This window comes from Alosa pseudoharengus, unplaced genomic scaffold, assembly GCF_046254945.1.
Source record: "Alosa pseudoharengus isolate Yale_2024_CS ecotype anadromous, Long Island Sound unplaced genomic scaffold, YU_APseudo_1.1 YU_APseudo_1.1_scf_3, whole genome shotgun sequence".
Taxonomy (NCBI): Eukaryota; Metazoa; Chordata; class Actinopteri; order Clupeiformes; family Clupeidae; genus Alosa; species Alosa pseudoharengus.
In genome coordinates, this window is record NW_027468718.1 from 27,721,383 (window position 1) to 27,732,686 (window position 11,304).

At 43.8% G+C, this 11,304-nt stretch overlaps 1 protein-coding gene across 1 annotated transcript; it reads left to right on the forward strand.

Moving 5' to 3' along the window:
- LOC143099902 (rap guanine nucleotide exchange factor 4-like) lies at nucleotides 1–8,395 on the forward strand. The gene is made up of 6 exons (XM_076262812.1): nucleotides 1–68; nucleotides 3,423–3,565; nucleotides 3,789–3,877; nucleotides 4,698–4,844; nucleotides 8,098–8,149; nucleotides 8,265–8,395. Exons 1-6 carry the CDS (start codon nucleotides 1–3, stop codon nucleotides 8,393–8,395), a joined length of 630 nt encoding a protein of 209 aa, XP_076118927.1.
- Nucleotides 8,396–11,304: the final 2,909 nt, after the last annotated feature.

The window sequence follows — 11,304 nt, forward strand, 5'->3', positions numbered from 1 at the left end:
ATGGTAGCAGCGCATACTTCTACTCATTCTTCTGCCTCTGCAGAATGGATCGTTTGTCTCGATAAAAGGTAAGTTAGTGCACTATTTCTTTCCTTCGATTGAAAGTCAGTGGTCTTCTGCATCTTCTGCTTGCGACTGAAGTGTCTGATTTTTTTTTTTAGAGATTTAAGTTATTTTTTTGTGTTGTGGACAGCACCCCATCGCACCTAGCGTCAGCATACATTTCGATGGGAAACTCGTAGTATGTGTTGCCTTAATTCAATCAGAGATGATGATTTGCGACTACGGTTTTATTATTTTAGGTAATTTGGCAGGAGGGACACATAATTCGTTTCCCTCGGTGTAGCTACTGTTCCGTTATCAAACAGATAATTGCACCTACGAAACATAAGATGTGGGCACAGCTTCTTTGCAATGGCATTAATGCTGGCAAGCATTTAGGCTACGAGGTGAAATAAACGGGACGGGAAAGGCGATACTAGATAAAGGGCGAATGTCACCTGGAGGAGAGAGACCGAAGCACAACCTTTATACCGCAGCCCAGTACAGCGCAGTCACAGCCACAGGAGATCCCCCCCATTTGTTTTCATAGAGAATCGCAGTGTCCCACCAAACACGAGGCGGTGCAGTTTTGTGAGGGGGTGAGTTTGGCATCCCGATCAGGTCGTCATCAGGCAGATTAGGTCTTCTTTCTAACGACTCTGGCTTTGATTCCAAGGTATGTGTAGTCTTCTCTGTCCTGTCTGCCAACTGAACTGGGCATATCGTGGTGTTGAAAACAGACGCTGAGACTGCTGCAAGGGACTGAGATGCCAAACTAACAACAGAACAGTTGTGCATAAAAAGCACAGTTAAAACCAACCTAGCTGAACGGCTGTCCCAGCTTCGCAATTAGACATCAGTTCATCACCTTAGAGATTAAACTGGAAGAAAATGATTTAGTGAATGTCAAAGCTAGGGGCCAACAGTGTTCCTCATAATGTGTTAATGATACATACAGGGTTCACACTGATGACTTAATGGACTCATAGAGCCATGCACATCAAGGATTAATGGGATCTTCTCCCTCTGGATCAATATCTTTGCACATTTATTACCAGTCTTTGCATAGCCAAGCATTGGTGGACTGTCAAAATTAGCCATGTTAATTGTGTGCACAGTTCAGAAGTAGTGGCATACTAAGTGATGTTAATTTAGGGGTGCTCAATTGAATCACTCACTCACATACAGCACATATACCCACTATAGTAGTTTGTCAGTACAGCCATCAATTGATTTTTCACAAAAAAACAGTTGTATCTACCTGACACTCATCCTGAATGCTGTCAAAACAGGCAGTATTACTCTTTATCCACTAAAGTGCATGGAGATTCTACCTTTGTAACGCTTAAGAAAGCAAAACTGAATCACCGACACCTTGGATGACACAGGTGGGAGGCTTGTTGTTTTATCACCAGTTTTTATGCACACTTGCCAGTCCTGCTTTGGAGAGAGAGAGAGAGAGAGAGAAATAGAGAGAGCTGTGACCTGTCTGAGAGATTAGGACCAAACTCTGAGATGAAAGGAGGCCAGCAGCTCTGGTTTTGGCTGCCTCTGCTGAAGGCCCTCTGGCCGGACACAGCCGAGCTGAGCAGCGGACGGGACTGCAGAGGGAGACGGTCCAGTGCTCCAGGAGATCACTGCCTCTGCAGTCCCCTCAAAGTACACTGGGGCATGGAGAGAGAGAGAGAGAGGGAGAGAGAGAGAGAGAGGGAGAGAGAGGGAGAGCGGGAGGCAGGGCGTGGAGGGGACAGCTGACACAGTGGAGGGAGGGAGTGAAAAAGAAGAAAGGGAACAAGAGCCAGAGTGACTCAGAAATAGTGAGGCGAAAGGCAGAAGCAGGAGACTGGGAGACTGTACCAGAGGAAAGCAGTACGAGGGACTAAATTAACATGAGAGGGAGAAAGAGAGATATAGTTACACAGAGAGAAAGAGAGAGAGAGATAGAGAGAGGACTTTGAAGAGGCTGATCTGAGGAAAGGTTCAAAGTGCACTCTGACAGACTGCTTGAGCTCGAGAGCTTTGTGCCGCAGTCTCGACAGATGTGTTTACACAGTGTTCCATGTTTACCTAGCGCAGGATAAAACGGTGGGTTCTGGAGGGACTTACCTGTAAATAATCAGACCTTGCTGCAGTAGGGAGGGGGGCTTATGTCAGGGAACAAGCCCTGTGGGTGTTAAGCAGGCGATTTGTCATTACACGTAATTTTGTCATATCTGATCCAGTGTGGTAAAAATAGGCTGGCTGCATGAAATATTAAGTACAACCTCTATACCTGATGAGTAAGCCTCTCTAAAAATTAGGATATTGTGTTTCTATGTACAGCATCAAAGAATACTCGAGAATATATGCCCCAGGCTCAAAACAGAGTCTCTTATCTCTAGATGAATGTGCCTCTGTATGCCCTGTAGATGCACTATTACAAATGTCAACAAAGTGTCCCACTAGATCGTCTGCTTTCAATTTAGTCTACTAATGTAGCTGAAGTGGATATGTTCTCGTACCAGTCTGGCTGTTGTTCTGTGCCTGTTGTGTAATAGGTAATTACAGTCTATTGCCCCTGTGCCACTAGAACCCTGCAGCTCCAGGTAGCAAAAGCACCAGTCTATCACATCAACGTTACATCAGAGCATGTGGGGTCTTTGTCCGAGTAAGTCTTTATGGTGTATTTAGGAGCTGGTTTTTGATGAAATGTTTTATTTGCAAGTATTTTGCTAGACAGTAATAGGATTCGTTGAGAGTGCATGTGAAATATTGCAGGGATGGAGAACAAGTGCAAGAATTAAAATGGATGATGCTGAAACATGGTTGACATACCAGTGGTTGGGCTTTTCAGAAATATATAGAAGTGGTGATATGCTTCATATGCACTATATGGTGTAAGTAAGGTCATATAATAAGGTAGGTGTGATGCAGAAGTATCATCAGATACCAGATCAGATTTCTCTAGACAAATGTAAGCAGGAAGTAAAAGACCTCAACAAAAATACTAATGAAGACAATGACTCACTGAATGCAAAGAAAAAACATTACAGACAAATTAAAGTAAAAGCAGATAAGTGGAGCCCAGCTGCTTATGGTGTACATTTAAGACTAAGTCCCTTCAGCACATAGTTTGAGAAAACAGACCTCATAGTCTGTTAGGCACTCTACTCATTTGTACAATCACTCTTTTATGCATTCACACATGTTCAAAAGAGAAAATCTGCTCTTATCAGTGTTGCTGGCCAGCAAACCCTGATTTGCTAGGTGTTGCTGTAGCAACCGAGCTTACATCAAACAAGAGAACGGGATGAAAGGACACATTCACATTCTCTCTGGCTGTTGTAAAGGACGGTTTGGTAAACAACTGATGGTGAACTAAATGTGCTTGCTTTGTCCAGGCCAACCGAACGGTCAGGGGAGGATGTGGACATCATACTGGCCCGGCTGAAAAACGTGAAGGCCTTCGAGAGGTTCAACCCCAGGCTCCTACATGAGATATGCCTGTGCGGATTTTATGAATGTCTGGAGAAAGGGATCACATGTAGGTTGCAAATTAAACTAGTTTCACTAAAAATGACACGGACGGAACATTTTTACCAGACTGAAGTAAATAACAAAATGTCTGTAGTTAATTTCCACATAGAATTTTCTGCTGTGTCAACACAGAACAACAGTATTTCACCAAGAGCTGTCACTTTATTGTATATATGGTTTTGGGCATAAGGCAGTTTCTCAGGGCTAAGCTTTGCCTCTGTTTTCCCCAGTGTACCGACAGGGGGACATTGGGACCAGCTGGTATGCTGTTTTGTCTGGATCTCTGGATGTCAAAATCTCAGAGACTGCCAATCACCAGGTACACGCCATCACTGTCATACTATAACTCATTTGTATATACAAGCCTCTCTAGAGAGACCATATTATGCTCTCAAATAAAGTGTTTTATTGCACATTTGAACTGTGACAAAAATATACTTTATTTGATTGTCGGGATGATAATGGTGCATATCTTTAACCTCACTTTATAGCTGTATCATCAGTACACTATGATCTCAAAACTAGCTATTTGTTAAGTCTGCTCAACATTCACATTACTGACCTGTAATACAAAACAACCTAACCTAATGTGACTAGTCATGATTGATGTGTTACGTAATACAGATTTGTTCCTAAGCTCATTTGAAATGTGTGCTTGAAGAGCTTCCTGACAGTGATGTCTAACCTTGGAGACCACAGAGACCTTTTAGTGTTATTGGGGCCATCACTCGCACCCCTCCTGGTGCAGAGTACTGGGATTTGAGAGCCTTTAAGAGTCTTGTGTGTGTTGTGTGTGTGTGTGTGTGTGTGTGTGTAGTGTGTGTGTGTGTGTGTGTGTGTGTAGTGTGTGTGTGTGTGTGTGTGTGTGTGTGTGTTTCAGTGTATGCGTGTGTCCAAGTGTTAAATTGCTTTCCATATCAGGCAGTGGATGGAACCACAACACTACAAGATCCACTCTCTTAGGCACATTTTAAATTGAGTGAATGTAACCTGATTAAATTTGTCCTCAACATCGTCCCCCTCCTCATCTTCTTCCTCCTTCTCCTCTCCTCTCCTCTCTGCCCTCAATTCTGCCCATTTCTCTCTCTCTCTCTCTCTCTCTCTCTCTCTCTCTCTCTGTCTTTCTCTCTCCTTCAAAGGATGCAGTCACAATCTGCACTCTGGGGATTGGCACGGCGTTTGGGGAGTCCATCTTGGATAACACCCCCCGGCACGCCACCATTGTGACGCGGGAAGTGAGCGAGCTCCTGCGCATCGAGCAGAGAGAGTTCAAGGCCCTGTGGGAGGTGAGGCCAGCGACACGGGCAGGTCACTCAGAGAGCAGCTCCGGCCCTCTCTCTTCCTAGAATGATGTGGACCGGTGGCTCAAGTGCTTACCACTCAGTATATATATTTGCTCATTGGGTGTGTTTATTTGGGCCAAGATGTAGGCCAAAGGTGTGTTCATGTAGACAGGACTTGTACTCAGTGGACCTTGATATATTGTACTGATGTGCAGTCATGAAGATAGAACACGATATGATTCCACACAGTTTGCAAGCAAGTTGAGCTTAGGATCTTGCTCATTTGCTTCGTTATTAAATTAGCTTTAGTTAGACTGCACTTTGTTCGTCCTTTTAATTAAGGCAGACTATATTGTACAGATTGACTGACTATATTGTTATGATTGTTATAGAGTATACTCAGTCTTGATAACTAAGGTATTCAATAGTAGTTGTTAGTTAATATTTTCTTTTTTTTCTCATGCAAAAGGGAAAAATATTATTTCCTAGTGTACGTCAACAACAACAAAAGCAATCACCACAGCACAAAGTACAAAGGATGTGCACACAGTACTCTAACTCACACACCTCATATTCAAGTCTTTCATAAAGTGTTAAGGCAGAAGAACTTTGCAGTGAAATACTGTTCCATCCAGTGGTGTTCTTCAAAATGCATACCTAATCAAATTCGTCCACTAGAGGGTGGTGTGACGTAAAAGTGAACTCTGAAGTCTCAGTCAGTCTACACAGCATGGCATGTTGGTTGGTTGCTGAAACTGAAAATGTCTTCTGTGACTTATTCTCACGTTTCCCATATGTGTGGTTATTTTGGTTTGTTGTTTAACTGTAGATTGCTTTAGATGCCAAGTAATGGAGTCCATTTGAACAACTCAGATACAGATGCTCTCATATAGATGTGGCCAATAATATTTCTATATGACAAACACACCACTTGTATTTGCATGAGGAAAAGGCAGATAAATATTTTCCTGGAAAACATGGAATGTGGTTTCATAACCTTACTAAGCCCTTTCCGCTGGCCAGTATTGTCATTGTATGCTCGCTATTCCATGGTATTGGGGTGTTTACATAAACTAGGAAATGGTTAATTGCAGAGAGACTTGCGTTGGGGTTCATTTGTGGTCAAGTGGAATGGGAATATTCCACCCGCCTGTACCAGGAAGGCACAGAATGGCCAGGAGGTGACAGAGTGTCTGGAGAATCCTGCCGCCCTGATGGAGACAACACTGCGGTTTCCTGAGTGGGAGAATCTATTTCCTCTGGGATGTGGAGGTGGATGCGGGGGAGAGAATTGGGCGAGTTGTGCTTAAGGTTTTGTGTATCAGTCGTGTATCCTCTCCCAGACAGGGAGGCACTATTCAAATGTGTATGTGGGTTGTGTGTTTGTATGTGGCTTATATGTGGTTTGTGTTTTGCTTGTTGGTTGTGTGTACTGAGAGCGTAGCATGGAATACTGCCTGCAACCAACAGACCATTAGACCTGAAAGGTTGGTCTGAAATGGTTACTTTCCATTCAGTGCTGGGTTATGTTGTGTGTGTGTGTGTGTGTGTGTGTGTGTGTGTGTGTGTGTGTGTGTGTGTGTGTGTGTGTGTGTGTGTGTGTGTGTGTGTGTGTGTGTGTGTGTGTGTGTGTGTGTGTGTGTGTGTGTGTGTGTGTAGCTTTTATAAGTAGGCTTGTTTTTTTGTCTGGTAGACTGCTTTTAAGCATCTGTCTGCCTGGAGCCTCTGGAAAGCTTCTCTGTCCCATGGACCCTGCGATAGGTTTTTATTTGGGTGAGGTGGGGAAAAAATGGCTGTGAATCCTGTCTGAACTCATTCGCTAATGGAATAGGAGCTTCAGAGAAAGGAGTGTTATTATATATTTCTGTACTGTATTAGAGCATACCTGTCAACACTCAAGTTTTTCCCGGGTTTCTCCCGTATTTCAAGGTCATCTCCCAGCACCCTCCCGTTTTGTTATTTCTCCCGGAAAACTCCCGTAATTTGCATGGCCATCAAACTTCATTTTAAAATCATTGATCCATTCAGGTTGCCAGATTGTGTATGAAATACACCCTACACATACACGATCACTTAGTTTCACCGTTTTGTCATAGGCTAAAACCTGGCAACCCAAAGTCAAAGTCAAAACCCAAATAAGGAAGCGGGTGCCAACTGCGCAGCCTGAGTCTCGTCGTAAGCAAGCGGGTTAGATGAATGGCCTACTCCAGAACTAGCTGTTGTGAAATTGTTGGGAATTTAATTAATTAACACAAACACATCACATAAACTGTTATTGAGTGTTGTTGATACACTGAACTTGTGCCCTCGGAACCAAATCTGACAGCAAGCAGCTTTGGAAGGAGTTTTGGAAGTAGGCTGCAGGCAGGCAGCTGGTGGATACATAACTGGCATAAAGTAATGGTAAGGTAAAAGCAACGACCGAAATGCAGTGCTGAAACACGTGTATGAAACGTATTAAATATGCAAAGACAGATCCTGTATAAACACTGCCCCCCCCTCCCCGAAAAAAAATCTCCCGTTTTTTGAAAGCTAAATGTTGACAGGTATGTATTAGAGTCTGTCTTGACTTTAAAACTTGACTTGTTTTAATTGGTCTATAATATATTTAATGTACACATAACATTTAAGATACTACTTTTACACATAAAAAGTTGGTGCTTGACTTTGTGTTGTGTGCTACTGATTGTGTCCTTTGACAGTTACTGGCACAGTCGTGGAGTGGTTTCTAAAGTGGACTTAGCTGAAGTGATGTGTGCACACATAATCCATAATAACAGCAATGAAGAAATACACCAATGTCTATGGCTCATTTGTCTTGGTCCCTCTGCCAATTCAATCTTCTTATAATTACATTTTCTTGCTGTTCCATAGTTCAATGTACTATAAAATGTCAACTGTATGGCTGTGAATGACTTTAAAAGTCAGTTAATATACTCTGCACTAGCATCAAAGGACCAGAGAATAACTTTGATTCACTGTTATGTGTTGAGCTATAAGCGAGCGTTGTTTCCCAGTTGTGCACTGTCAGTGATAATGAGTAGGTTCTGTTTATCGGAGGCTCTCTAGATCTTATTTTGTGTTGGTTGAATGTTCCGTGGCAGACCAGTGATTTCATCACGACTATTTCTTATGAATTGGCTGCGTTCTTCAGAATTGTACCAACGCAAACCTACATGTGTGAGTCTATAGGGCCTTTCTAACTTCCCTTTACTCTTGTGTACTTCTTCACTCCCATATACCACATCCCTTTTAGTTGCCACCTCACTTCATCACTTGTGTAAATCAGCCCCCACCCCCCATGGTTTGTGAGGCAGCTTGGCCCACTTCATTGTTTTTAACGACAGCTGACATGCTGTGAGCTTCTTACTCAACTGGGTCACACGGATGCTCTGTGCTCTGCGGACCCCACTCCTCTCCGAGGGCACGTGGGCATCTCGTCCTCTGGGGACGCCAGGCCCCTGGGCATCAGGGCGTCCCCCGGAACAGACCTCCTGTCCTCCACCCACGCATGTGTCCTGGCCTTGCAGAACGCCTGTGGCGGCGCGTGCTGACGGAGCAGGGCCAGACGGAGCAGAGCGGAGCAGAGAGGATTTCATTTATACAGTAGACATGACGGGCTTTCCCTCTTTTTCTGACATCTCTCTTCTCATCTGCTCCGGGTTCCTCCACATCAAAAGCCCTGTCTGTAACGAGATGCTCAGTGGTGTTTAATGGGGCCCTCAAAGGTGTTCCATGGGAGATGGGTTTCCTTTGTGGTCCTTAAACACTATGAACATGTATTTTTAAATCGACTCCTATACAGTAAGTAGGGATGGAATTCTTTAGGACTTTATTGTGACATTTATCTCTCAGCTCTGGCGAATATGTTCCCTGGAACATGAGTGGCGGTTGGAGGTCTGTTGTATTCTAGGCATTCCCCTGACATCAGCACCCACCGCACTGAGAACCGCCAGGCATGGCTGCCTCCCTGCACATGTCACAGCTTAGCTGGCGTTATTCGAAGAGGCAGTTGTGAGAATGTTTATTCAACAGAGTAGGCACAGAGGAATCCCCTTCACAGGCACACACACACACACACACACACACACACACACATACACTTACACATACACATACACATACACATACACTAACACATTTTGTTTTACTTTTTGGATACCCTCTCTGACAATCCTGGAAACACCATCCAGATAGATCACTACAAATGTTGAAGGGATGGTTACTTGTTTGACTGGGAGCTGAATGTGTCTGTAGTATACTGAAGGTTGTATGAGTGTAGTCCATGATGTGTGTGCTGAAGTGTGTTTTTTGTGTCAGTTTGTGTATGATTCTGTTGGTTATATGTGAGTGTTGTCTATTACTGTGTGTGTTGTATGTATGTAATGTAATACACATTGTTTGTGTGTGTTTATATATGGTAATTTGTGTTTTGTGTATGGTGCTGTGTGTTATATGTGTGTGTGTATAGTGACATGTGTTGTGTGTGTGTGTGTGTGTTTGTGTGTGTGTATAAAACAAATGTGTGCGTGTGTGTGTTTGTATATGGTGACGTGCTGTGTGTGTGTGTGTGTGTGTGTGTGTGTGTGTGTGTGTGTGTGTGTATATATAAAATATATATATATAGTGCTATGTGTGTATGTGTGTGTTTATGTATGGTGACGTGTGGCTACACACAGCTGCTGAGGTGGGCAGGGATGACGACTGAGGCTTCAGCCTATGGGCCGGGCTGGCGGTTTGCTGTGTCAGCACGGAGACCTGATTAACAGGAAGTGACACAGACTTGGTGTGTGCTCTAAGTCGGCGAGCGACAGAGGGAAATGGGGAGGGAGGGGTCAAGACTGGGTCTGCAGTTTCACTTTTAACCCCTTTCCAAAATACCGGCGCCACCCCACAGAGATCGGAAAAGACAGAAAATAGCTCATTTATTTATTGTTTTTATAGTGTGTTTGGTTGAGGAACATTTTGGATGGAAAGGAGTTAATCTAACTTCTGTTGTGAATTGTTGGCTTCCAGCTAGGTTTATGTTGCTCTAGACATCTTATCACTCAGATGTCAGATGATGCCTTTTAAGTCTCTCCAAGTTTTTGTCTTAACCTTTGCAGCATTTGATATGCAATGGAAAGATGGAAAGACAAGAAATGAAAGTGATATTATATCATCACTCAGCCCCCACCCATACACACAGTCACGCACGCACGCACGCACGCACGCACGCACGCACGCACGCACGCACGCACGCACGCACGCACGCACGCACGCACGCACGCACGCACGCACGCACGCACTAAAAGTCTTTCTCTACTCTATGAGATCCATCTTCTGGCACAAACAGAATTTCTCTCAGCTTGTTGCCTTTTGTCTAATTGATTTTCAGTTAGTGCCTTTGAGGGATTCATTTGCATGCACTAAAACCGCGCGAAACGTTGGCTAGGGTTGGAAGTGACTGTCATGGAAAGCCCAGTCCTCCTTCAGATCACTTTTTGGGGAGTTTCTTCATTCATTCATTGTTCAATAAACTGTGTTTTATTGTAAGACATAGCCTAATACACAGTGCTGAATGCTCATTAAAGTAAAGTGAAGTATTTAGCACAGACTCCTAACAGGCTGACCGATTGCAGGCATTGATGCTATTCTTGCTCCACTGCAGCCACACTAATTGTACTTACTACTACAGTGGTGTGGCTTTCAAGAGCATAATAAGGTGCCACCCAGACCAGGTCTGTGGGTCTGATTCCCAGAAAGCATACACACTGCTAAACATGCATTCCCCCGATATACATCTTTATATAAAGTCATCTTTATCACGTCATCTTCACAGTTATTGATATCCCATACCAGAAATCTGGTGTGGATAACAGTGTCTGCTAAGTGAATGCATTTAAATGTAGTTGGGTTGGCCTTTTGGAGATGCAAAGGCCATCTCAATCACAGAAGTCTGATTCCCGCTTCCAGAGGAAATAACCATGCTCTTCTGTAATTGCATTTCTGCTCTTGTGTAATTGCTTTGGCATATAAACAGAGCTGTTCTTGACTGAATAATTCCACTATTCTGTTTACTTTATTCATGCTTACTTACTCTGGTTGATGGATGGCATGTACATTCACTTTTTACATTGCAATTTGTCTTGAGGTATGAGGTAGGTTTGTTGGAACAGTTAACCATCATAGGCTGTGTGGTGTCATTTTTAGATGTTCATTTTCAGGCCTACCTTACATACTCCAGCACCTGCTCTCATTCCGTAAGAATTACCTAATTCCTGCCCAAACACCCACATATGCGCCCGCACGCACACACACACACACCCATACACGCGCACGCACACACACACACACCCACACACACACACTCAGGCGCAGAAGCACTGAGATAATGCCCAGTCAAGTTGACAGAGATGCAGCAGCAGTTATGTAATGAGTAAAACGCTGCTGTGGCCCCTGGGCAGTTTGTCCACACTGTGAC